The sequence below is a fragment of the Cottoperca gobio genome, chromosome 11, assembly GCF_900634415.1.
Source record: "Cottoperca gobio chromosome 11, fCotGob3.1, whole genome shotgun sequence".
In the NCBI taxonomy this organism is placed as follows: domain Eukaryota; kingdom Metazoa; phylum Chordata; class Actinopteri; order Perciformes; family Bovichtidae; genus Cottoperca; species Cottoperca gobio.
Window position 1 is genome coordinate 6,967,317 of NC_041365.1, and position 26,602 is coordinate 6,993,918.

Below are 26,602 nucleotides of genomic sequence, written 5' to 3' on the forward strand. Positions count from 1 at the left end.
AAAGAATTGTGTAATTTAGTATTTTACTTTTCCACTATGGAACCACAATGGAAATAATTGTCTGTATTTATTGTATGTACCTCAGCACCATTACAAATGTGGGTTCAACCTCAATGTTTTTTCCTTGGTTTTAAATAAAATAAAGATTGGTACAGTATCCCCTTTTTACCTGTAGGACTGTCCTTAAGCCCTGGCATGATGTTTTGAGTTACATTTTCAATAGATATCACTTTTAGCTTACTTAAAGACAGTATTTACAATCAACATACTGGTATTTTTTAGTTTACCTGATCATGTTTGGCATGTTGTAACTATTGACAAGTTAAAAAGTATAAAAAAAAAGACACACTTTCATTTATTTTTATTGAGAGTAAACTTTGCACTGACACTTTCATTTACAGTTTTGGCCACACATCAAACCTCTCTTATGGACCGACTGGGAATGTATCAAGTATAATCTATGCAAGTGCAATTTAATTATTATTTTTTACTCTGAAGTGGTTGGTTGAGGAATCGTTAAAATATAAACATATATGGAGTACAAAATGGCACAGGACCATTCCCTTGACACCATAAATCCAATTCTTAATCATGAAAACAAAAAATGAAATAATAATAATAATAATAATAATAATAATAATAATAATAATAAAAGTATCACTCATCAGTCCTCCACATTTTGCCTGACAGCACTGGATTAGTGCAACACATTAACAGCATGCATGTGCAAATTAAAAGACCCCAGACTTATTTTCTTCCTATTGTGTATCCTGTTGCAACAATGCAACCTAAAATAAATGTTAATTAAACCATTCCTCAGGAAACAATGTCTGAAATGTTATGGGCTGCCCTCACATCTCAGCAGGCTTTATGAAATGTCTTCGTCAGCACCTACAAGCTGTCCAGAACCTTCACAGTTTAATGTTCAATACGGAGAGAAAAATAGTGATATTTTAAGTTTTTTTCTTCTTCACTTTAGTGGAGCACTCCAGACCTCACACTCTAAACAACCTCAAAACTCAAACGATCAATTATAAGTGATGCATTTTTGATTGCATATCACATTCTGTATAACTGGCACCTTTTGTAAAGTGGAGGGAGAAATTTCAACAAAATTCAGATATCTTTACATTAGTTTGGCCTGCCATGAAAGTGTGAAAAACACTCTTTTGTTCTAATTTCAGTCCCAAAAGCACGTGATCATATCTCAACACAACAGGCAGTATTTCATTCTCTTGTAAACATTACAGTTGGGCAACAACGTTTACAGATAAAGGCTAAAGTGACAACCCAGGATTGAGAGTGCTACATTGCATTTCAAAGGCCAACTACATTTGAACAACTTTAAGATAAAATGGTTGTTAATTCACAAAGTGTAAATAACTGACAAATGATTTCTTTCACATAGCGGTTTTCCTCTGGGGATAAGTTAAAATAAAATAAACTTGGGGTGTGAGGACAAACAATACTAATGTGCAGTGTATGGCAACAGCCTCAGTGGTGTGTTCTCCATTATCTTTCTTCAGAAACTTTGTTTAGCATATTTTTTAAGTAATGACACTAATAAATACCAACAAATAAACAAATACGATTGAAACAAAAAGGCACACAGACAAAACAACTCTGGTCTCAAAAAAAAAAAAAAAAAAAAAATCTCTATAATTAGGAATAAAGACATTTTAAAAAGGATAAATTACAGTAAAAACCCAACCCATCTCCCATCTTTCAACAGCACACTGTACTAGCCATCAGTAGTGGAAAAGATATGATAAAAACAAACTATATGCATTTCCATATATAGCATTGTCGGATTGCTTTGGCTCAATGTTCAAAGTGTCGCGCTGCCGCAACTAAGTTGACTTTAGGCAATTAGTCTTTTTAGGAAATGCATATTTCATGCCGAATAACTTATTTCCAAGAAACTTATGAGCACATCTCTGGTAAACACAGGGTTTAAAGAGGGGCTTTATGCGCGATTCTTCGTGGATAAACTTTTCACAGATATGTCGATTAAGTCAACTAATCGATTAGTCGACAAAGGATGTCTTTAATCGAGCGAAAACGTGACAAACTGACTTGATAATTTCTTTAACACAAAAATGTCAAAGTGTTTGAATATCAGACTTACTGTTGTGTAAGTCTTTACCTATACTTACAGTAACACAGTACATCTTGTTTTCATCACTTCTATCATACTATCACACTCTTGACTGGATCCACTTTTATCCATTGAATACTTTATTCTGATGAGAATTTCTGTTTGATGGCATTATTTGATAAAGAAAATTTGATGAAGATGTTTCCATGATGTATTTCATGTCAAGTTTGAGGTCAAAATGATTATTATTAGTATAGCATTTTGTGTTTTGCACATTGACACTTTTGTGAAAACTGAGCCAAAGCAGGTGTAAAATACAGCAATATGGATGACACTTAAATAAAAGCTGATTTCCAATAAAGACTTTATGGAATGGGAAGCAGGGTGTTGCAGTGAGAAGGGTTCAATTCCCCCTGACAACAAGCAGCCATGATGCTGGAGTGTCTTTGAGCAAGATTTAAGACAAGACAATATCTTTTCTAAAGTATTACAAATAATTATTACCGTCATAAAATCCAGATAAGCACGTTGTACCAGCGTGATGTTTACTGCGCACAGACAAGAGTATCATCGTTCTTTGCAGCCTACCAAAAGGAAACATCAGTAGTGTGTTGGCTCTAAAACAAAGCAGGCACAGTGTGCATGAAGGTCCAAAAATCAGAATTAGGCCCTCTGATTGTACAGTACGCTCAACAAGCTCCAAGGTTACATCATATTTGGCTCCAGAAGGCTCGTGGTTGGGTCGGTGTGTTAATAATAAAAGTGAGTATACGAGGCAAGTTTGGATTTCAGCATGATCAGCACCAAAACTTCACCCTGAACAAACGGAGAAGACAACTACAGGGAATAAATAAACTAAGAAAACAAAAACATCTGCAGCATTTTATGTGTTATGATATCAGTAGCTTTCCATTGATGTACTTTGCTTTAAACACTAATAGTTTGTCTGTTTTTAGAGAAGACAAAAGCACTTAAAAAAAAAAAAAAAGAATCAAACTGCGTATGACATCATCGTTACTGAAAAAGGTCCGCAGGGTTGAATGTCCTCTCTAGATACAGTATAATACATACAGTAAACACTCCAAAGACCATCTTTCATTGAGGCATCACTGTTATTTCTCTTTTTTTCCCCCCAGTCTTTGATTTTCTTTTCACTTTTACGTCTCTCTCTCTTCCCGCTCAACCTTCTCTCTCCGCGTTGTTCTGTCGCTGTCACACCAGGTGTACTTGTTCCTCCCACTCCTCAGGTGATTGGTCCCCTTCTAACTGAAGGATGAGGTCTAAGTCTCTCTCTGTGGCCGGGTCAGTGTGTGTGGGACTGTTTCCACATTGGGAGTGTGAGCACGGGTGTGTGTGCGCTTCGTCCAGCGACAGGTCAACCACACACCCTGCGTCCACACCCACCTCGCAAGCCGCTCTGTTGTCCAGCTCCAGAGTGCTGGGCCTCGACGTCTTCAGGCCCTCCGCTCCCGCAGCACCTAGATGAGGACTCGCCGCCCCTCCGCCTGCCTCTGGCTCGCCCTCCAGGGGCTGCCAGATAGAGGCGGGGGGCACGTCTCTGGAGGCCTCTGACTCAGTGTGCGTGTCAGGGGAGGAGTCAGTTTCTGTGGTGGGCGGGGAGGGGATGAGGGCGAGGCTCTGCGGGTTGTTCTGGGGGTTGATGTTGTTGTTGAACCAGGCCATGATGTTGTCCAGCAGCTGGGCACTGGCTGTGGGGTCCAGTGGTTCCAGACTCTGAGGGTCGCTGGGGGTGAAAGCGCCCCCCGGGGGGATCACTGGTGAGAGCAGCAGCTCCGGCTCAAGCTCTGGAGACGGGAGGCACAACTGGGCAGGTGGCTGGGGGTCTGACTTGGGCGGGCGTTCGAGAGCGTAGGCGGCAGGACGCTCCTGGGTGTAAGAGCTACTGTGTTCAGGGTTAGGGTTGTAAGAGCTGTCTGGTTTTTGGGTGTTGTCATACGTGGCTGCATGTTCCCGGTTACATGAGCTAGGATGGGCGGAGTTTTGGGCGCGTTCAAGTGCGCAGGAGGCAGCGTGTTCAACCTCAGCTAAATAAGCACTGGAGTGGCAGTAAGTGGGATCTGTGATGGTGATATGGTCGAGCATGTATGGAGCCGTCTGGTCTGCTCTATGGCTGCAGTCGCTGTAAGCAGGTTCAATGTAGGGAGCAGCGAGCGTACTGTGGTTGTATGTGTGGAGAGCGCAGAGCTGCTCCTGTGTGTGTGTGTCGAGTTCATAAGGAGTGGTTATGTTCCCCAGTTTCATAAGGCTGTCTCCCAGCTCCAGCAGCTCTGCACTGAGGGAGGGAGGTGGGGGAGGGAGGGGGAGGGAGTTTAACATGGGAGGCTGGGTCGTGGAGTCTGTCCTGTTAGGGGGGCGAGGAGGGTCCAGGAGAGACATGGGGAAGCCTCTGGCTCCTGGAGGACCGTCTGTGTTGAGAGAGTGCAAAGCAACATCTCCCAGATCTCCTGCGGGGCCCGGCCTCCTCTCCAGCTCCGCTCTCCCCTCCATCCCTCCCTCCAGGCCTCGTTCTCTGCGGGACTCCTGAAGGGACAGCTGAATGGCCAGCAGGATGTTTGGATCGTCTTCATCCAGCGAGCCCAGCGCTCTCCTGCGGCCCTCGCTTCTCTCTGGAGCTTCTGGAACGAAAAAATTCACATTTAGATTATAGTGACCAAATATTATCACAGTTATCAATATTATCGCAGTATTCAAATGTAATAATAAGTTTTATATTGAAAACCACAAATACAATTAGCAACACTATCCATTTGAAATCTTTAAACGTAAACTTAAAACCTACCTATTCAGCCAGACCTTTAAATACCAATGGATTATTTATAGACAATCATTTAAATGATTTTATTCACAGTATATTTTTATTTAGGTTGTGGTATTTTATTCATCACCTATTTTAACTTATCTTTAAGTTGTAGCATTTATATCTATTGTATTGTTATTGCATTTATTTTCGGCTCGTCAGTCACAGTAAAGCACTTTGAACGGCACTAACCTGCATGAAAGGTGCTTTACAAATAACGATTGATTGATTGATGTAAACATATGAATATGAATTAGTCCTCTTAGAAAGTGGAAAGATCGACAGAGGGCTGTCTCATCCTCCCGCAATTCTTTTCATTGACAAAAAACAAACCCACGTTGCATCTGGGAGACTGTTGCTAACTTTGGTTGATGAATTTTGTACCAAAGTACTTCATTATTTCTCACTACTAAAAGAAAATCATACCTACTTGTACCTACACCTACATAGCTACACATGGGAGCTTGACAGACATCATACTTTTTCGATTCAATAGTCTAAAGAGCAAAAACAGTGTAGTGGAATAATCTGCCCACAAATCTGAAACTGAACATTTCACAAAGCACATTTAAAGTGGCCTTAAAGAAATAGTTTCAAAGTGCCGTGTAGCAATTTCAATTTCAAAGATTTTACTTTTTATGATCAAGACAATAAGAGCATGTTGACATAGCTACACCTGCTATTTACAATACATCAACAGATGTATTGTCTGCACTGCTATTGTTTTATCTTGTGGTGTTTGTTATACTAGAGCAGGGGTGGCCAACCAGTTTCATGCGGCTCTTCAGTTCATATCGAATTTTATTTGAGAGTGTGTGTGTGTGTGTGTGTGTATGTGTGCTGTCAGTATGAGAGCATGACATTGCGCCTAATTTTGATGTGGCCCAAGAGCCAATCACAAAAATGCCTGCGATGCAGTGAACCAATCACCTTCGAGGGGGGAAAAACCTATCGTTGAGTAAACTGACCATCTGACTTTGATCCTAAAATGGCAGGGAAAAATGCACAGCTAAGCGAAAATATGAAGACGAACATAGGACGTTTTTAGTAGAGTGGGAGAGTTCATATTCATATAAAAATGCTGCCTGACCTAGTGCAAAGTGTATTTGCGTTTGTTAACAAACTGAAATTGTTTAAGACACTTCTTCAAAAGGGAGAATTAGCACATTTTCCCTCTGCTAAAAGCAAGCGGACAAGCCGAAATGCAACATTGGTTGAAACCCTGCACGAAAACTTTGTGACCCGGTTCCATGATCTACAGCTGAAAAGGTCACAGATTACGTTCCTCGTCGACCCTTTTAATTGTGAGACGGACTGTTTGAAAGCCCCGCTAGTGCATACCTGTCAACATTGGAATTTCAAAATAAGGGAATTATTTTGCCGGACTCCGCCCGGCTCTCTAACAGCTCTCAGCCACCAATGTAAACGTAAACACATAAGGGACGGGTATATACATTCAGGAAATACATGTGTATTTAAAGTATGTATTACTTGTACAGACATGTTTATAAAATGTATGTATTTTATTTATTAGTTATTATCATCAATTTATTTGATGATGGATGAGTTGTGTGGCTTCTCGTTTCCCCCACGAGGACTTCCACGTGATGTCAGAGTCGGGAAACATGTCCGCTACACTGCGACTGAAATCAACGCAGAAGCTGAAGGCTACATTATTTTTGGCGCAAAGCATCGACATCTTTCCCTCAGCTTTGGTCACTTGGTCTGCCTCCGACACAGTTCTTATCACACATGAAGTCATTGACAGTGTATGTTTTGTGCCTCGTGCTTGTGCTTGGACGCTTTTTCATGCTGGCGAACATCGCTTATTCCGCCGTGTGCGATGCTAACATCTGAATGGCACACTTTACAAAAAGCACGAGTTTGCCCGACTCTGCTTTCTTTATGCGCTAGTCACGGACGAGGCGGTAGCCCAGTTGGAGATGATTGAACTTTCTGAGGAAGACCGACTGAAACCTGTTCTGAGGGAAGGGACCCTTGAGTTCTGGAAAACTGTGCCAATGGAAAAAATATCCCAATGTCAAACGGGCTGCGCTCAAGCTACTATCAATGTTTGGGTCAACGTACGTCTGTGAGTCGGTGTTATCTACCCTGAAACACGTGCAATCAAAGTATCGATCTGTTCTGACTGGCACACATGTGAAATAATTGCTTCGAGTGACCACAACGGAATACAAGCCAGATTTGAGGAGGATTGTTCAAGGCAAGGAATGTCAGAAGTCCCACTAATTTAAAGAAGCAACATGCATAGGAAGATAAAACACACTGAGAGCTTGTGTGTGAGACACAATGTTCATTGTTGATAATAACTGGCCTCTGAATACTGGTAGGAGAGGTTTAATTCAATTTCTCTCAATATTATGGTGTGTGACATTTATAATAAATCTGTCTGAGCAGAGCTGTGTGTGTCTGTCTGTGTGAGGGTGTGTGTGTGTGTGTGTGTGTGTGTGTGTGTATAAAGTTTTAGATTTTCATTTTGTCTGTGTGAGAGAGAGGGGAGGAAGAGAGTGAGGGAGCACAGAGAAAGGCTGAGAACAAAAGAGAGAAGGGGGGGGGGGGGGGGGTATGCATCTGTGACTGTGTATGATGTGGCTCTTTGCAGTAACATAGTAACATTTTTGGCTCTTAACCTCTGACTGGTTGGCCCCCCCTGTACTAGAGGATCCCAATGGAAATAAGACTTTGGGCTTTATTGTTTTTTGTATGCTCTGTCATTTTTAACATATGTAATGACTGTAGTGCAGTGTTCTGTGTTTTTAATCATCAAATACAATCAATCAATGGTACCTATAAAGTGCAATATTGAGGTTATTTCCAAAATTCCCCATACTGTTTTCACACCTTTTTGATTATTTTTGTCATAAAGGGCTTTTTCAAAAGTAAAACCTTTGGCAGACCTGTGTTGTCGCTCCTCCTGCTCATCTCTGGTGTGTTACTGCTGCTTCTGAGGTTGTGCAGACTCAGCATGTCTCCTCTGCGCCGTGGTCTGTGTCTGCGACGGTACTGGATGTCAGCATAATCCTGCAAATAGTGATTCAAGCTGGGTTACTACAAAACCAATTCTAAAAGCTGTGCTGTAAGTCTATTTTCTATCAAGCAGGTTCATAATCATAATTAGCCCATGCATTATGCACAAAATGCCAGGAACTACAGTAGGGTGCATTACCTGTGACTGTCTCTCTCTTTGATCTCCTGCTCCCAGTACAGAGTGACGACTCCCCATCTTAACACACATAAGCAAACTAAGTCAGCTGCAGCCGTGGTCATGCATTTAGATGACCTCAAATCATAGTGAAGTAGGCCACCAAGCACAGGTTTAGGGAATAGCTTTAGCTGGGCATGAACCAAATAGTTAGGAGGGCTGTACCGAATGTCATTTTCTTTTACATTCAAAGCTTCTATTGAGGTTTTTTGAATCAAGCTTCGAATATCTGTTGTCATCACCCTAAAAATGAAGAATCCTGAAACAAAATCCTGAATTTGAATAACTGGCACTGCGCTTTTTTCTCAATCCTACGCAGCCACCACTGTAATCTAATTCTACAAACACTATAATACTAATAATGTTGGTGTAGCATAATATTTATCTTCAACTTAAATATTAGGTTTAAACAGAATGAATAGAAAAAACAAGCTGCGCAACAATCGAATGTTGATTTAGTAAACGAATGTCAAAGTTATAAATGAAGTTTTGAACTAGTCGGTACATCCCTAATAGTGAGCAAAACAAAGGTTAGTGTTTCAGTGGGACCGTTTACCTCAGGGGAGGCAAAGCCAAGGTACTCCCAGTCCCATGATCCTCCAGGGTAACTGAAACAAACACACATGAAGCAGATATTACATTTTCCATTACAATGTAGTTTGTAAACAAATGTTTATACTTTTTACGTTGTCTTCCTTATCCCTGCCGGTGGAAGAAATGAAATGAAGAAACAAAACAGTGTACTGATGTGTGTGAGTGTGTTTGTCATTACTTCCTGCGCGGAGGATCAGGAGAATCGTTGGGAGCGACGCCCCGGGCCACTGACGCCAGGAATTCTTGCCTCTTCTGCTGCACCAGACGGGCTGCGCTGATTATCTTGTGACAGGGAGTCCTCAGGTACGGCCGGTTGACCTTCTGGGCCAGATCCTCCACAACCATCTCCAGGTCCGTCTGAGAAGAAACAACATGTTAACTCCCGCCTGCTCAAAGACTAGAAATCCTAAATATAAAAAAAAAAGGGTTTGCCACTGATATTTGACTCCTGATACAGACAAGAGTCACATATATAGCTAGTATATTCTGAGTATTCTTCATCTCACCGGAGATTTCATTCAGTTTTAAGCCTCGTCAAGTGTTTTGAAATTGTGAAATTTGAGGGAATGAACCTCTGGTGATTCAAAGCTCTGCTTAACTTCATATCAATCACTGCAATCTCAAAATCTGTACGACTAAAAGAAACATTGCACAAGTGTGAAGTCACTGCAAGTGAGCCAAGTGATGAGAAAATGAGGTAAGTATCTTAATAATGTACAATAAAAATATCTATTATTTCCTTAACAATGTTGCCAATTAGATTATGGATTTATAATGAGAATACAAAAGATTTGCTACAAAATAAATGTGATGTGTGAAAACATCCAAAATACAGATTATAAGCAGCACCGACACCTTAACATGTAGTATGTTGAGGAGAGCAAAATGTCTAGAGCTGCAAAGATTAATCAATTAGTTAACCATCATATTATTGGCCAAATATTTTGATTATCGATTAATAATCAGCAGGTTAAATCCACAATGAAATTAATTGTTAGTTGCAGCCATAAATAAATACGTAAATGCAGTATCTCAACCACTCCAGGCTGATTTCCTGTGAATATTTGTATGGATATTCATGGTCCTCAAGAGGATGAGAATGATTTTGTTGACCCCTTCACCTGTCGTCTAGAATCACCATCAGGCCAAAATATGAATCTGTGTATTAAAAATACAAAACCTCATGGTCACTAACAGCTGTTGTAACGACTATAGCCAACCTGTCGTCTAAAGCAGTGGTTCCCAAATGGTGTGCCGTGAGACAAATCCCGGTGTGCCGGGGGATTTTGAAACAATTAGGCCTATTGCATTAACTGTACACAAGGTTATGAATGATTTTTTATTTACTTCAGTGTTTCCCCTGTGAGGTGTTGCCTGGGCTGGATGAGGTCCGTGCGTGGCGCAGATTTTTTAAGTTCTCTCCTCACCTTTCCTCCGCTCTGTCTCTGACTGTAAGTGTGTGTGTGTGTGTGTGTGGGTTCGGAAGCGGAGCTCCGCCCTTCGCAAAGCAGAGCAGAGAATGTAAATACGCAAAGCAACTGAAACGTGCACATAAATTAGATAAATAACATAAGCGTTTAGTTTATTTAATAAAAGAGCACCTGTGCAATGTGAAAAGTGAGTTGTGAATATAATTTTAAAAAACGTCTTGAATTACAGGGGGGGGGGGGGGGGGGGGGGCGCAGCGCAGGGAAACACTACTTTAGCGTTACTTTGTCCTACACACTTATTTCACAATATAGAAACAATAGGTCTTTTATGCTTTGGCCTAAATCTAAATAAAACAATCATTAAACAAAAAAGAAATCTGTCAAAGCGAACTCGTTTTAGTCATTTGCGCATGGTGGGAAATATTAGAGTGTGACACATCAAAGGCTCTCTGCTAGTGTGAAGGAGAATAGCTTCTTACAAGGACTCGGCTAAATAAATGTTCACACAGTGATAACAGTGACACTTTGTGTTAGAGAGGGGACTTTGCCCGTATATGAACACAGGTGTGACTTGAGATTTTGGCTTGGTCTTTGTGTGCCTTGGCCACAGAAGGTTTGGGAACCACTGGTCTAAAGAACACACCAGGGATCACTGGAGGGGCTTTAAAGTTGTTTGTCTTGTTCATGTCACAGATATGTTTTAGATTACCTGCATGAGCTCAAATATCTCTTTCTGGGTGCTGCCTGGCTGCAGGAAGAAGCCGTACGGGTAAGAGCACTTCAGGACACGCCGCGTCTTCAGCAACTCACACACACCGTCCTCAATGAACCGCGTGTCGGGAGGAGTGCCTTCACCTGGACAAAACCATCCAGTATTATAATGTAATTAGGATGAATGTGTTAGGATTAAAACAAAACACTCTGTACGCATTGTATCATATAAAAGAGACTCACGGCAAATGAAGGCTCTGCTCAGCTGCTCCATTTTCTCTTTAGCTGTTTTTAGTAGTTTTTGCTCCAACTAACAGACGACAGGAGAGAGACACATGTCCCAAATTAATGATCATCAGATTATAATGCAATGTCTCAATTCAGCTTTGCATTGTTGTGTGTGGAGAGTGTATTACCTTATAACTGTGTTCGTGGTTCTTGAAGCGAGTATAATAGTGCATGAAACGATCCAGCTCCTGAAAACTTTTGTGCTTCTTCTCTGCCTGTAACAAAAAGCAACTCAATTTCACTCAGATGGCTTGATGTGTGCGACTACAGTAAATGCTGTAGGGCACAAGAAGCTTCATTAATGTATCACCTGACAGGTGAATGAGTAGCTCTTGCAGGTGGACGTGTGAGCAGGTAAATGTAGGGTTGTGTGAATAATATATTTTGTCAGTTTGCACAGCTTTAAAGAGTAAAGTTCCAGCACTTTCTAAGCAATTTCATGGTAGTTAAACCTGGAAATACCCAGACTGTTGAAGCCTTTACCATAACATCTAAAGTGTACATGCTGCAATAATCAATGATTTGATCATGATTATTAAACACTTAGCTAGCTCCGCGCCTGTTGTGAAATGCCAGGAGACAACAAACAAATATGACGCCGGCATTGTTTAATTTTACATATTAAAATATTTTTGGTTTCCATGAGTGATTGTGCAGATGAAACACCGGGATTAAGTTAAAAATCAAGCATTTCTCAAGGAGTATATTCAAATTCAATCATACCCCCTTACCTTGAAAACATAACGATTAAAATGAAGCATTTTCCAAACTTTGTCCGAACCCTGTGTCGTGTGCATGTTTATATCAGTAAGAGTGTTTAAGAGAGTTTAAGAGTGTGTGTTAATACCTCCACAGTCATCTCCTTGGACTGCTCCTCTAGTTGTTGGATGACCTCATAGCGAGTGCAGCGATAATAGCCTCCTGTCGATGAGCTGTGCTTCTTCCACTCCTCCAGACATATCCAACAGAAGTCATACTTACACTACAGAGAGGGAGAGCAGAGTTTATTCAGAATTACAACCAAAATACAGTAAATAATGACATTATTATTAACAGTCTGTGAACAGAACTCCGTATCTTCACAAATGATGACACACAGCTGACAGATTAGTGTGTTTACCTTGGCACACTGCATATGGTTGCAGCCCTCATTCTTCTGAATGGGCGACTTGCAGTTGGCACACGGTTTTGAGTTGGTCAACAGCCACAGGCAGTTAGCTGCATCCTCATAGGCCTCACTCACACCTGCCACTGTGGAAAACGCACACCACACACACACGCACACAAAGAAACACACACACACACACACACACGCACACAGAAAAACGCACACACACATTAGCAACAAATGCCCAACACCTGCCCTGCAGATACACCCTCCAGCACACACAAATATCAATGACCTGAACACCTGCCACTCTGTTATAAAGATATATTACACACATCCTGGTAGGCCGTCCTGACAGCTGCTGTTAACTGCCTTGTTGTGGTGCCAGCGTACTGAGATGCAGCTAAAATGATCCCCAGTAACACAACACAGTAAAACACAAACAACACAGGAACAGACTTACACTCCTCAGGCTTCATCTCTGTGACTTTCTGGAGCCAGTTCCTCCACATCTGACAGTCACATGGCTCGTGGGCCTCGCCAAGGCATTCCCTGTGGGTGATAAACAGAGAATTAGCTGCAGTAAAATACAATTAATTGAGACCAAAGCAGCATGACAACGTGTCATTTCTAATTCATAGAAAAAGAAGAGAGAAAAAAAAAGAAGTTTCACAGAAGTTTTTAATAACAGCTGCCTAGGTTTTTAGGTCAACAACACAGTGGTCTCTTCTTCCAGCTGTGTTGAATGTGTAAACAGCCAATAAAGCATGAAGTGTATCTGCAATAGTGGTAATTTTGTCAGCAATGTTTTTCTAATTTTGTCTTAGTCCTGTGTCAAATGTTAGTTTTTTTAAATCATATTTAGACAACCTAATGCTGTTTTGTCTCTTGTTAAGCCTTTTAGTCTTATCTAAGTCATAGAAAACAAACTAGAGACCAAAGACTAAAGACTAAAGAGTTTTAGTCAATGAAAACTGTTGACATTTTAGTCTTTATAAATCATCAATCAAGAAAAAAAAGAGTTGTTGACGAACATATTCAGTCAGTTTTCGATAATGCAATGAACACTGACCAGCAGAAGAGGTGACCCTTGCCACAATCGACAGCTGGGGAGGGCAGCAGGGGGAAACTGTGTGGGTCGCTGTCCCCAGGGCCTGGACGGGTGAGCCGCACCGCCCGCTCACAACGTGCTGCAGGACACCATCGGATGGCAGGATTGTTCTCCACAAATGCCTGCAATAGGGACGGAGGGGCGGGGCGGGACGATGGGAGAGAGGGTGAGGACACAGATATATAAAAACATAGCACGGACAGGAGGAAATGTACAGAGCAGAAGTGATCGGGAAATGCCAAAAAACAGGAAGAAACAAACGGAAACAAAGACAATTTCATACAAATATACAGCAAGTAAATGAACAAGAGGCAAAGACACACAGAATAAGTTTACATGTGGAGGAAAAGCTTTCCTTTAGCTGTGGTGACTGTATGAGTGTTTTTATTTTTACCTTTATATCAAACTGTAGATATCGCTGGTCCATCTCTCTGGAAACTACACTTTCTATCACATGCACCGGCACCAACTGGTAGCACTCATAGGCCGGACAGAAAATATTGTGTGCGTCACCCTCCTGAATCTTCACATTGAGGAACCTGAGAGACACACACACACACACACACACACACACACACACACACACACACACATTTAAATAAATGCTTAAAAACATTAGAGTATACCGGAACATTTACACACACAAAAACAGGTCCCTACCCTTCCCAGCATGCTCTGCAGAACTCGTGTCCACAGGACATGTCCACTGGATCCTCGAACACAGAGATAGAGCAGAGACAGATTCCACACTGCAGGGAGACAGAAGATAAACGCACCATAATCAGATGTCTGACACATATGATATCACAGTGATGCCTAACAAATGACTTTATATTCCATTAACTTGAGATTGAATACTTTAATTCGCTGCGTTGTTTTGGTAATAATACACAGGAAATGGACACAATAACAACAATGTCTATAGAATATGATGCAAAGCAATGTAGCAGACCTGCAATAAATCCTACCTTTACTAAGATTGCACATGATGACATTAACCTTCTAACAGAAGAATGAGACGGTTCAACTGATGAGACTGCAATATCTTTACACACTTTGTGGATATTGTGGTCTAAGGCAGGTTTTACATTTAGATCCAACAGGACATTGAAAACTGTACTGGTGTACTGTTACTACATATGGCTACTCGGGGATAATTTTCAGTAATCCCTCATTAAGCAACTAAATAATCCCATTCACAAAAGTAGGTAAAAAAATAAATAAAAAGATTCTGCATCTTCCCCGATACCAGTTTAAAAACGTTTAAAGTCATCACTGTGTGTCTCACCGAAGCCAGGCTCTCCTCTCCAGGTGTGAGGCAGCTGTCGGTCGGGGAGGTGAGGGTGAGTGTGAGGGGTGAGCGCGGGGTCCTGGGGGTGCGAGGTGAGGGTAAAGTGTCCCAGGCGTTGTACCCGCTGGGTGGTGGGGTGGGCATGGTCACACCTGAGCGCTGGCAGCAGCCCTCAGCGTCTGACATCCAGGCTTCCAGAAGCTTTTCTCTGTCCCAGTCTGAGAAAGAGATTACACACATACTGTACATTTAGAGGCAGGAAATATGGATGCAATTCTCTTTCAATATTGCAATCACAATGAAAGTGCTGAGAGGCTGAGAATGTCAACTTCCACACACCGTGTGCTCGGAGCAGGGCCTCAGCAGTGAAGAGGGGGGCTTGCAGCATGTCTGCCGTCTCTACGATCAGCATGTCCTTCAGCCTGCGCAGGTCCTGAAGCTTCAGTCCCTCATAAGGCTGAAATGTTAGGGAGATAGAGAGAGAAATAAGAGGAGGGAGAAATGAAAGAGATAGAGGAAGATACAGGAAAGGAAAGTTATTTACCAAAAACATATGAGATTGAGATACATTTAAGGAAGTGAAGAAGATAATACAAGAATCATGAAAAGGACAGGGATACGGGGAAGTGGTGGGAAAAAGAGATTAATTATTAGCATAGATTGGCTTCAGGAAGAAAGATCAAACTGCTATCAGCTGGCAGCAGCCACTGCTTGAAGACTGCTGGGGCCCTCTGTTTGACTCAGATATTGGTGTGTGCACACACACACACACACACACACACACACGTGTTTACTTGTGTTACTATACTAACAACTATGAGAAAAGGAAAAAAATAAGACATTTAGCTGTGTATTTATCACATTTCCTTCTGTAAATGAAAGCTGATGCGCAGCACAAATGACTTTTTTCCCCTCGACTTTTAAGGATAACTTCCATGGCCGTAAAGGTTTACATTTTAAATGTTACAAATGTGGCTCTTCCTACATGAAATTCAAGCACCCAATAAAGTTTGTAGTTTTTAAAAGCACATTTATTTTTAAAAGTCCAGCCAGCAGGAAACCCCAGATCTCGTAACTGTGGTCTCACCTCCTTGTATTGCAGCAGGTTGGATTCACCATGTGCGTCTGTGTTTGACTGCTGAGCTGAAGAGGAGGAGAAAACCATCTGCGACTCCAGGCTGAGGGCCAGCTCGGTGTGGTGATGCCGCTCGGCGTGGTCACATGGCGTCAACTTGTCCTCATCCTCCACAAAAAGGTCCGCCTCGCTCTGGATTAGCAGCTACAAAGAGGGAAGAGGGGGTTGAAAAGAGAGAACAAAAGGAATGGGAGAAAAAGGTAGGGAAATGGATAATGGAGAGGAACAAGAAATTGAAGGAACTTGCAACAAAAGAGAACAAAGAAGGCGAGAGGCGAGAGCAAGAGGAGCAGACAAAGAGAAAACAGCAGGAAGGGGACGAGAGAGAAAGTTGTGATGGCAGAAAACAGAAAAGAAATAGGAGAAAGGAAAGTAGACAGTGACATGTGAAAGAGGAGGGGAACGGGAGAGGAAAGGGAACAAATACAACAAAAGTCGAAAGGAAGTTAAGGAAAGATTGAGGTGCGGGCAGACAGTTTATGAAAGAGTGAATAAAAGAGGAGAGGGAATGAAGAGAAATGTGTTCAAACTTTATCTCAAAAGGATATCTATATCTGGGTTACATTTCCACAAGCAGCCCATATCCGACTCAATTTTCTTTCAATTTAGGAATCATTCTTTCCTAAAACAAGGGAGGAAGCAGTGCTTGGACCTGACAGTTATGAAACACAGAGCAGATGCTCCTGATGCAAGGATAATATTATAATATAATAATAATAATAATACTGCCTACAGATTTTACTGGCTGTAAAATTGAAATCCAATCACACAGAGCACTTAGACGAGATCTGCCATATAGAAAACAAAGCTCCTCCTCAAGCGAGCTCCAGGGTGGATGTCCACACACGTTCTCTCACCTCCACACAGCTCTTCATGCCTGCAGCGGCAGCATAGTGCAGACAGGTGCTGTGGTGATTATCAGTGGCGTTGACATTGGCCTTCTCGTACTGGCCTCCATCCAGTCTGGCGCCGGTCCAGCTCAGGATCATCTACAGGAAACACAACATTATTTGTAATGTCAACTTTGTCGATAAATGTATTTGTTTTTTAACAGCAACGTGCAAGTTTGCCCATGTGTGTGCACCTGCAGGCAGTCGGCACGACGCTGCTCGTCCCTCTGGGGTCGAGCCAGTCGTGGCGACAGCGCTCCCTCTGGCAGCAGCAGGATCTGCGGGCCTTGGCACAGCACGTGGAGGCACGTCTCGTTGTGCACATTACGCTTGTTGGGGTTCCCCTCTTTACTGAACAGGAAGGACCTATATGATGCAGGCAAGAAAGAAGGGATTAAATAAAATGGAAGGATTAAGGACAAAACTGAAGACAGGGTTCGTACAGCACTTTTTAAAAAGGTACCTAAACCAAACATTTCCAGACAGAAATCCTTTACATCCACAGCAATCAATGTATATTGTCCCTTTGTTTATTTTACCAGCTGTTCATATTAACGTTGTATGTTTTGATCCTGTTTATTTATTGCTTAGCTAGCTCCGGTTCTGGTGTGAGACGCCAGGAGACAACAAACAAATATGATGATGGGATGGTTTCATTTCAAATATTAAAGGAGTTTTGGTTTAAATGAGCGATTGTGTCGATGAAACACCAGATCATGTTGAAAATCAAGCATATCCCTGAGAGGACTTCAGAATAAGTTGGAAAGAGAAGAAAGAACTGACGGAAACAGAAAGAAAAGCTTAAATCAGAGGGTGGAAGAGAAAAATGAAGCATACGTTTTGTTATTAAAGCTTTTATTACCTTTTTCAATACGTACAAACATAAAAGCACAACTTACAAAAAGGAAAAATAAGTAACAAAACAAAAAGAAAACAAAATCAATCCATCTATCCATACATGTATCAATACATGAGGTAGCATATTTTCTTTAATAGGAATAAATATTTACTTCCTGTTAGGGTCCCTTCTTTATTTACATCAGATGTAGATCAAATCATTAAAACTTTCAGTCATTGCTATTAGAGCTTCAAAAGACGCAATGCATGTCCTCAATTCTAACCATTTAGGGAAACATTTAAAAATTCCAAAAAGGGAAAACAGAAGAGCATTTCCACATTACATGAAGAAAAGTTTCACTTTCACTTCCAGCAATAATTTATTTTTAAGTTTAACGTGTGTATAATATTTACCTGTGGATGATTTTGTAATGTGCAAATTTGCCCACGGCGTCTCTACCCGACCGCCTGACATTTGCCAATATATTCTTTCATTTATCTGCTTTTATGTTTGAGTTCAGATCTCTTTGTGAAGCATACTTGAGAGAGAGATAGACGTGGAGGAAGCAGTACATGGAGGGATGAATGGGAATATGAGGATAAGTATGGTAGTGGGATGGATTGTGAGATGAGTAGAAGAGAGAGGGATGAGAAGAAAGATGGCAGAATATCGACTATTTCTGTTTAACATCTCTGAGATAATGTACATGCTGACTGGCGAGTACACACAACACACACACACACACACACACACACACACAACACACACTGACATGATGGATGTGCCAGTTGCACTGAGAGCCATGCTGTGGTTGCAGTTCTGTTGAGTAAATAGTTCTTCTCGTCTGTCAACACCTCCATTTACTGATTAGCTTTCCACTCTTATTTGGCTCCACATACAGTATATTCAGTTGTTTCCTTTTCAAGTTTCTTTCTACATTTCCACTTCTATCTCTCCTTTTCTATCCTATACTTGCATTTTTCTCCTCTACAATGTCCTTTTCCATTCTTCCACTTGACATCCCTTTCTACGTCATCCTAATGCAGCTGCACGTTAACCTGTAGAGAAAAAACCTGTTTCTTTTTCACCAGTGGTATAACACTAACAGTTGAAAAGACCTTCTCACTAATGCGAGTCCAACAAAAGAGGAGAAAATAATGCGACGTCATAGAATTTCCACTGGTGGAAGAGATAAAAATGTTGTAAAACCTCTTCCTCTGTGCTCCCTCTGCAGTGGCCACTATTGAATTAGTGTTTGAATGTTTCCTTATTGTGAAGCCTTTCAGCCTTTTCATCCACTGCTACCCTGCTCTGCCACTTCTGACCTTCTTATTCTGTCAGCCCCAAGCCCCTGAAGCCTCCCCCTAATGACAGTCCTCTGCCAATTCACCCACAAAGCAATAATCACTAATTATTCCTCTCAACTAAAACCCATCGCCCCCCACGTCTACACATCACATACACGCACAAAGCCCCATGTTCAGGGTTGATGGCCCTAATATTAGTCTATTAGAAACAACAGGCTTGGGGACGTCACATGTTTAATGCTACTGTTAACACCAAAGCTGTTCAGACCGTACAGTAATTTGACAAAGGCGGGAAACATCAGGTAAGAGATAAAACGTTACAATTTACACTCAAATTCTTAATTTGTTTGCAGTGTGTGACCAAAAAGGAACCAAATAGCTTGAAAACGCACGCATAAATAAATAAAAAAAAGTTGCTGCATGTTGACCAATGTATATGCTTTATGTCTTGGCCTTCTGCAAACAACAGGAAATCAATTGAAGTCACTGTTGCTATTTACATATTTTGTTGTGGAGGAAGGGTTACACTTCCTGAACTACACCCATTTTTCCAGTAATAGGTCTACTTATGGTTTCCCAGTTTGCACATCTCGTGGGATTACATCCAATCAGAACCACGGAGACAACTAGAAGAGAGCAAATATACTTGAAGTGAATATGTTAAAAATAATCTGGAAAAACAGTCCACGTGTGTCCTTTATGAGTCTTTATTTTTTTTGTCTGAGATTGGTCGATCGTCTATCTGCCTCCCTCTGTCTAATCAAGCCGTTGGCACAAAGAAGCATTTCCTCTGATACTTATCAGGAGCAGAGTGCTGCGTTCAGCACGCCTCTCTGGCCCATTATAGGTTCGTAGCAAGGGACACAAATAGCACATCAATTGATTCCCAGTGTTGTATTCATAGACTCGGACACATTAAGCAGTTTTGGAGTCACAGTTTCCCCCCATCAAAACACAAATGCACGTGTGCACACATGCAGATGCACAGATAATTGACTGGCCTTTTCAAACAGCTTCCTCTGACCCCCCCTGTAATCATGGAAAGAAAGGGCAAGAGAGAGGAAGAGTGCAAGGAGGAGGAGGAGGAGGAAGATGAGGAGGAGGTGAGGACGGCTATTGAGTCACTGAATCAGCTGTCGTTGTCATGGCCAGCAGCTTGATTATCCCTACAGGGGGAAAAAGGCACACTGGTGTCCTGCTGTCTGTATGTTCTTTTATGTTTGACCCCTTTTCTTTTAGGTTGTGTTAGAGTCAGAGAGTCCCTTTTATTGTTTCTTTTAAAAGGGGACCCCTAAAATCAAAAATACATATTTTTTCTCTTACCTGTAGTGCTATTTATCAATCTAGATTGTTTTGGTGTGAGTTGCTGAGTGTTGGAGATATCAGCTGTAGAGACGTCTGCCTTCTCTCCAATATAATGAAACTATATGGCATTCATCTTGTGGGGCTCAAAGCGCAGACATTTTGTTGTTGTTGATAAACTCAGCAAAAATGTCTCTTTTAAGAAATCATGACCAAGATTATCCACAGACCTTGTTGTGAGCAGTTTCATGTAGGAACTATTTCCTTTGTACCGTATCACCGCGCAGAAGAAAGCATGAGTCTACTCATGGACTAGACCAGGGGTGTCCAAACTTTTTTCACTGAGGGCCACATACAGAAAAATATACGAAGGGCAGGGCCACTCACTTGAGGTGAGGTATATTATATAAAAGAAAATCAATCAAATGTAGGTAAATTATGCCTCCATCACAGCTTTCTATTAATGAGGTTTCATTTATTTTGTAACAATAAGGGTTTGCAGCTCATTCACAGGAGCCTCAGATTGCTTCTTAGTCAGGATGGTGATCCTCCTTCACAGCCCTGTATAACGGGGGGGGGGGGGGGGGGGGGGGGATATCTCAAGCTTGTTAAACAAACAAGTTATTGGGCTTGATAACACATCAACTAACGTTAGTTAGAAAATGTTATCAACTTTAATTGACTGAATTTATTGAAAAATGTAGCTTATTAACATAAATGAAGACTCAGCCAGCGCACATCAGAACGGTGGAGTGCGTCCCCGTATTCAGCATCGACATCAGACAGGAAAGCTTGAAATTCTCTGTGGTTAAGTCCTCGTGTTCGAATTATGTTGTGGCCTTTAGACTCCTAAGACCAAGCAGCTCTTCCGTAACGCAAAAGTTATCGTCAACTCATCGCAAAAACAATGAACAGCTGTGCGGTGTCCGTCGCATCTGTGCTCTCATCACATGCAATCCAGTAAACATCTAAAGCCCACGCTTTATCTGACACGTGATGTTTTAAGTTAGCTGACAAGTCAAAACTGTGTTTCTGTGTTAGAACTAAGAAGTACAAAACATTCAAGCACAAGTTTCTATCTGGGCCATATTCCATTACACTTTTAGAATTTGCTGCGAGCCAATTAAAAATGGACCGTAGTTTGGACAACCCTGGACTAGACGCTCGTGCTTGTGCCAGCACGAGATGTAAACATTAATGGTGTCCTCCTCGGTTGAGCTGTAGCGTCAGCTCGCTCAGGTAAGATCTGGAGACCATCTAGTTCCATTATATTTCAGAGAAGGGCAGACACAGTTCTCTACGGCCGATATCTCCAACACGGCAACTCACACCAAAACAATCTATATACCGGTAGATAAAAAGCACTAGAGGTGAGAGGAAATTATCCAAGGGAGTGTGCTGGTGTGTGTGTGTACACCTGCTTCAAGTATGCATGCAATGAACATACAGCAATCATACAGAAAATACAGCACATTAACCATGCAGTACATTTAAACCCGTTAGCATTATTAAAAGTGGCAGTGCAGCGCTTTAGAATTGCATCTTCATTAAGGTAGGGGACTCACAAGAGTCCCTCAAGTCTCTAGACCCTAGCTGTTTCCTAAATAGCCGAGTCTTTCAAACTCTACGTTCCAAGTTTGTAACACACGCTTTCTGGTATAAATGTAAAGTCTAAATCAAGAGGTAACCCTGATCACATGGTACATTTATTTTCTCAGACTTCAGAATCACAGAAGACGATTATTCAGAGTTTGCTTTTTGTTGAGACTCAATTTCTCATTCTAGTAATTGGTCCTTTTTGAGACTGTAATTTGCAGTTTTTTCAATCAGTGTCTGTGTGGGTTTAATTGTGTCAGATTGCCAGTGTTTCTCATGGCTAATGCACTTCTCCTGTGTCTGGCACATGTCAATATGACTTTTGAGATGTATGTGTATGTATTTGTAACATCATTTACATAGTTTGACAGTATATGCGAGTGGTCAAAAGGTCCTCTTTCTTGCCCTAAAAACACAATTATGAAAATGGTGACTCTCCGAAATCTATCTAAGCAGACATCCTGTTGATTGTTAGTCAGTTCAATATGACCCACTTGCTTAACCTACTTTGTAACTGAATGTATTGGATAACTGCTTAACAACATTACAAGTCGCAGCTTCTAAAATTACTGTCGAACTCAATCAACACCTCAATCTCAACATAAAACAAAACATGTTGATGTTTTACCTAAGCAGACGTGTCATGGCGTGGCGGCAGACATAGTGCAGGGGCGTGTTGTGCTGGTACTGCTCTCCATACGATGCATTGGGATCCAGGCCTTCCCTGAACTGAGGGTTTCCCTCATACAGCTGCCAGGCCAGGGCCTCGTCCCCACCCACCAGGGCTTTGCGGAACTTGGTGGCTGTGTTGCCCATGGTTTCAAGCTTGCAAAGGGCCGCCTTAAAGGGAGCTGTGGGAGATGCCTGTCTGCCTGCGCCTCCCTCCTCCTCCTCCTCCTCCTCCTCTTCCGCCTCCCCCGTTCACCACAGGTCACAAGTTAGAGCAACATGGTTCAGTGTTTTCCTGCCCTGTAAATAAAGGAGAAAAAGGGGAAGATTGATTAGAGGAAAAGGTTGGAGGAAAGAGGGACACGAGGAGACAAAAGAATTAGAATGAGTGTGTCTGGTGAAGGTAGGAAAAGGGGGAGCAAAACAAGACAGAAAGGTAAGAAGTAGGGAGACAGGTGGAAAGGGAGAGAGAGAGAGAGAAAGCAGCTCTATCAATCAGTCCATCCATCGATCAGCTGATGTGCCACAGCGAGGATGTTATCTCACCGGAAACAGAGGGAAAAACAGAGGGACAGAAGAAAGAAGCTAGAAAGACAGAGATAATTATAAAGAGGGCAGGCAAGAGGGGAAGGTTAATGATATCCAAGCCATCGATTTGTTAGTCAGTTGATGAAAGGCACGGTCAATATTTCCACAGCTGGCCACTGCGAGTCCAGTTAGCTTGCGTTTGTGAGGAATTTGCATATATTAGTCTGTTTACATGCTTGTCTGTCTGCTCCCCGAGATATGAGAGTGTGTTAAACCGTGCAGAACTAATACACTGGGACAAAACCAGTTTTACTTTGCCTCTCAGGCGCTAAACCAAAGAATCACAAGAATCACAGCTATGGCTGCTACAGCTGAGTTTACTCTCCCAGACAGCAACAGCTTATAAAACCTCCTGTAGATTCACAAGCTAAAGATATTTTCATCATCTTCCCATCAATTCTAAATTCACTTTCCTGGCATGACAAGAATTTTTTATATCACAAAAAACATAATACAACATGCAGTACAAGAGTAATAACAGTGTGGCGCAACAAACAAAACACACTCTTTCTTGTCACATATTGTACATAATCACTATTTTTATCAGAGAGCTCAGCTTCGTTTCCTTCTTCGTCTTCCCCACCTCTCCCTCTTTCTTTCTCTCTCAAACACACACACACACACACACACACCATTACATCCTGTAATGAGTGGTCTGTATGTGAGTGCATGTGTCTGTGTGTGTGTATTGGGCCGTTGAGGGTATCATTACAGTCTTCATTCTATGGCCATCTGTCTGGCCCCCACAAAGAGCCTCTTTTAGCCCGGCTACAGTTGGCCGCTGGCTGGCCGGGCTCTGGAACATTTGAATAACGGGGCTGACTGCCTCCCCTCCTATGCCTCCCATTTCTATGCAGTGACAGAAAGGGAAAACACAGACTGACAGCAGGAGGTGACAGACGGCGGCATACGGGCCGCGCAGAAGCTGCAACCACTGGCGAATAAAAGCCAACATCTTTTGAGTTCTGCTCATGTGATGCATGCCGTAGACCGGACCGTGTGTGTGTGTATATGTGAAGGATCGGTGGTGGTGATGGGGGGGGGGTTACTATAGTTAATAGGTCAGTATGTCTGCTTGGCTCTCTGTTTTGTGCACACTGGTTTACTTCCAGTTCACTTCACCCCTCTGTGTATCTCCGCCAGTCTCTCTCTCTGTCTCTCATACTAAATAAGGACAGGAAGTCTGGACATGGAGGAACTTTGGAATTCCAGGGAACTAAAAGTTTGCGCTTGGCAGTGACAGTGCAATTATATACCATTACGAAAGCTCATTGGGCCTACACGTCATTCTGTGGTCGGGTGGCGAGAGGCTGAGAAAGTGTTTCACTCCTCGTCGACTGGACACTCGTCACATTAGCCGTAAATCCAGCCAGGAACAAAGGTATGTTCATGAATAGTTTTGGGGAAATTATCAATTTTAAGTTACACTTGTACCACAGATCTACACAGAACAGGCCTCTGGTATGGTATTCCCCATTTGAGGTAATGTGATTATCCAGACTTAATGACTCATGAGCTCAGGAATCCCAAACACATGAATTTTGTCTGGAAATGTTTGTCTCAAGTCATAGCATTCTTGGTTTCTCGGAAACCCAGCCAGTAATACACACATTGAGACAAAATGATGAATCACATATCGCAATGTATGATGATATTTTGGTTGAGATTGTCTTTGTACTTTTCACATGAATACACACTTAAAGCTTAAATGGTTAGTCAAATCAATCAATAGAAAATCAATCTGCAAATGCTAAACTATTACTTTCCAAGCATAAACACCATCCACTTGCTGCTTTTCTCCTTTAAAAAGACTATCTCTAGTGGTTGAACAACACAAGACATTTCAATACTTCCTTCTGTGCACTAGGAAAGTGTGTTTCTGACACTTTTATAGACTAAACTATTAATTGATAGTTCAGGAAGATAGATTTAGTCAGATTAGCACTGTAAATACAGACAATATAACAATTATTCTCTCGACAAAATCCTCAATTGTTTAGTCAAACAGATATCAGAAAATGCTGAAAAACGCCAGCAATCCAAAACTTAAAAACATTCAGTTAGTAGCCTAAAATAAAATAAGACAAAAAGCAAGCAAATCCTTCACTTTTGGAAACATTAAATTGTTTCTGACAATCAACTAATAGACTGATCCTTTCAGATCTAATAAAAAAACAATGATTGATTGCAGTCCTACCAGGGTTACTGTCATATCAAGATATTAATATTATAGTGACGTGTATCTCAGCTCTATGATAAGCTTTGACTGAAGTACAAGAAGCATTTCAGACCTATCTGCCATTATCTAAATGAGTAATTCTACAGTTACTATCACTATTACATGCCTTTAAAATACACCCGACCCACTCTGTGGTGCCTTTACAGTTATCACAACTTGGTGTCATCTGATAGACATCAAGACAGACCTCAGTCAAAATATGGGTGGATTATGCTCCTGTATGAACTGACAAAACCAGGTTGTCAAAAGAGACATCAAACTTAAATGGGGGAAGTCAAACAAAAGCTGCATAGTGAGGTACAGTGTAAGTTTCAATATAGCACTTTATCATTTACCAAAATTAGCTAGGTCACCGTCAACCAGCTACATATTGAGGTCAGACCTCGTGTGGTTATCCCTGAAGAAGCTGTGTCAGCATGAAATGGAGCACAAAACAAACAGCAGTCGACTTCTCTTTGCATGTTTCTGTCCATGCGGCCCCTCGGTTAAAGCTCCTTTGTTCAACATACTGACTGTGAATTACAAACACAACAGGAAAGCGAGTGTTAGGGTGTCCGAAATACTGCCAATACAAATGCTTTACCTTGGGTGTTAACGCTTCCCCACAGCTGTAAAGGCGCCGTTGGAAAACGTTAACACCCAAACCAGCGTACCTTCCTGCCGTTACCGAAGCTAGCAAAGCGTCTCTCCCAGGTTAGCGCGTTATGTTAGCCTCAACTACCTCCAGCAGGACAACATCACATCTCCGCCGTTTTACTTACACAGTCGTTTCACTTGATCACTAGTCGCACATTCGGGAACTTGCGTAAATCGGGGGCCATTATCTTATCACTGTCATTCGCATCCCCGGCTGCTTTTCCGCTGAACCATCCTCTCTACCACCGGACCCGGCGGGGACGATGATGATGCTGCTGAGCGGAGGGGCGAGACTGACTGGACCGCTTCAGTATGTTGTTGTGGCTGCCAAAGAGAAAAGCGCACTGCGCATGCTCGGGACCAACTGTCACACACAGAGCTCTCACCTGATTGGTCGGGTGTCTGGGTTCGTTTTATGTTTTCTTTTTATAACCTTTCTGTAAAATTGTACTTTAGCTGCTAGAACTGGTGATTTTTAATATGTATATATATGAACATTAACTTAATCATTTGGGGAATTAATAACTATCGAGATAAAAAATAAAATGGATTTGTTAATGCAGCAGCTGGCCATTAAGATGTAAAAAACTGACCGTCAGATAGTGTGTATTAAGGCAATTTAAACCAAAGGTTCTCAATTTTGTTTCTGATAAGAACCACTACAAGATAGAGAGTTTACCAGGGACCCCCTCATGTTTGACCCTTGGAATAATTTCACGTAGCCTATTAC

The 26,602-nt window shown here is 41.8% G+C and overlaps 1 protein-coding gene across 3 annotated transcripts; it reads right to left on the reverse strand.

Annotated features, from left to right (window-relative positions):
* Nucleotides 1–346: 346 nt before the first annotated feature.
* Nucleotides 347–26,181, reverse strand: LOC115016207 (ankyrin repeat and IBR domain-containing protein 1-like). 3 transcript variants are annotated; one of them, XM_029443899.1, is made up of 22 exons: nt 25,998–26,181; nt 25,572–25,748; nt 22,369–22,709; nt 16,892–17,063; nt 16,665–16,796; nt 15,760–15,951; nt 15,012–15,129; nt 14,670–14,890; nt 14,042–14,130; nt 13,776–13,920; nt 13,343–13,503; nt 12,734–12,822; nt 12,283–12,407; nt 12,010–12,144; nt 11,291–11,377; nt 11,118–11,184; nt 10,873–11,018; nt 8,912–9,090; nt 8,696–8,747; nt 8,104–8,160; nt 7,835–7,958; nt 347–4,734 (listed from the first exon to the last, which is right to left on the reverse strand). In XM_029443899.1, the coding sequence occupies exons 3-22, from the start codon at nt 22,554–22,556 to the stop codon at nt 3,311–3,313; spliced, it is 3,903 nt and encodes a 1,300-aa protein (XP_029299759.1). In that variant the 5' UTR covers nt 22,557–22,709; nt 25,572–25,748; nt 25,998–26,181; the 3' UTR covers nt 347–3,310. The 3 variants fall into 3 exon arrangements, with proteins under 3 accessions (XP_029299759.1, XP_029299757.1, XP_029299758.1); XM_029443897.1 differs by having other exon boundaries at nt 12,283–12,413; XM_029443898.1 differs by lacking the exon at nt 25,572–25,748 and having other exon boundaries at nt 12,283–12,413.
* Between the last annotated feature and the right edge of the window lie 421 nt (nt 26,182–26,602).

What these genes read in the sequence shown, in the direction of transcription:
- LOC115016207 (XM_029443898.1), bottom strand. Translation starts at nt 22,556, where the DNA reads ATGGGCAACACAGCCACCAAGTTCCGCAAAGCCCTGGTGGGTGGGGAC. An exon ending in GCCATGACACGTCTGCTTAG is followed by an intron (nt 17,064 to 22,368) that starts GTAAAACATCAA and finishes TGCATCATATAG; the next exon opens with GTCCTTCCTGTTCAGTAAAG. An exon ending in ACCATATGCAGTGTGCCAAG is followed by an intron (nt 12,145 to 12,282) that starts GTAAACACACTA and finishes CCCTCTCTGTAG; the next exon opens with TGTAAGTATGACTTCTGTTG.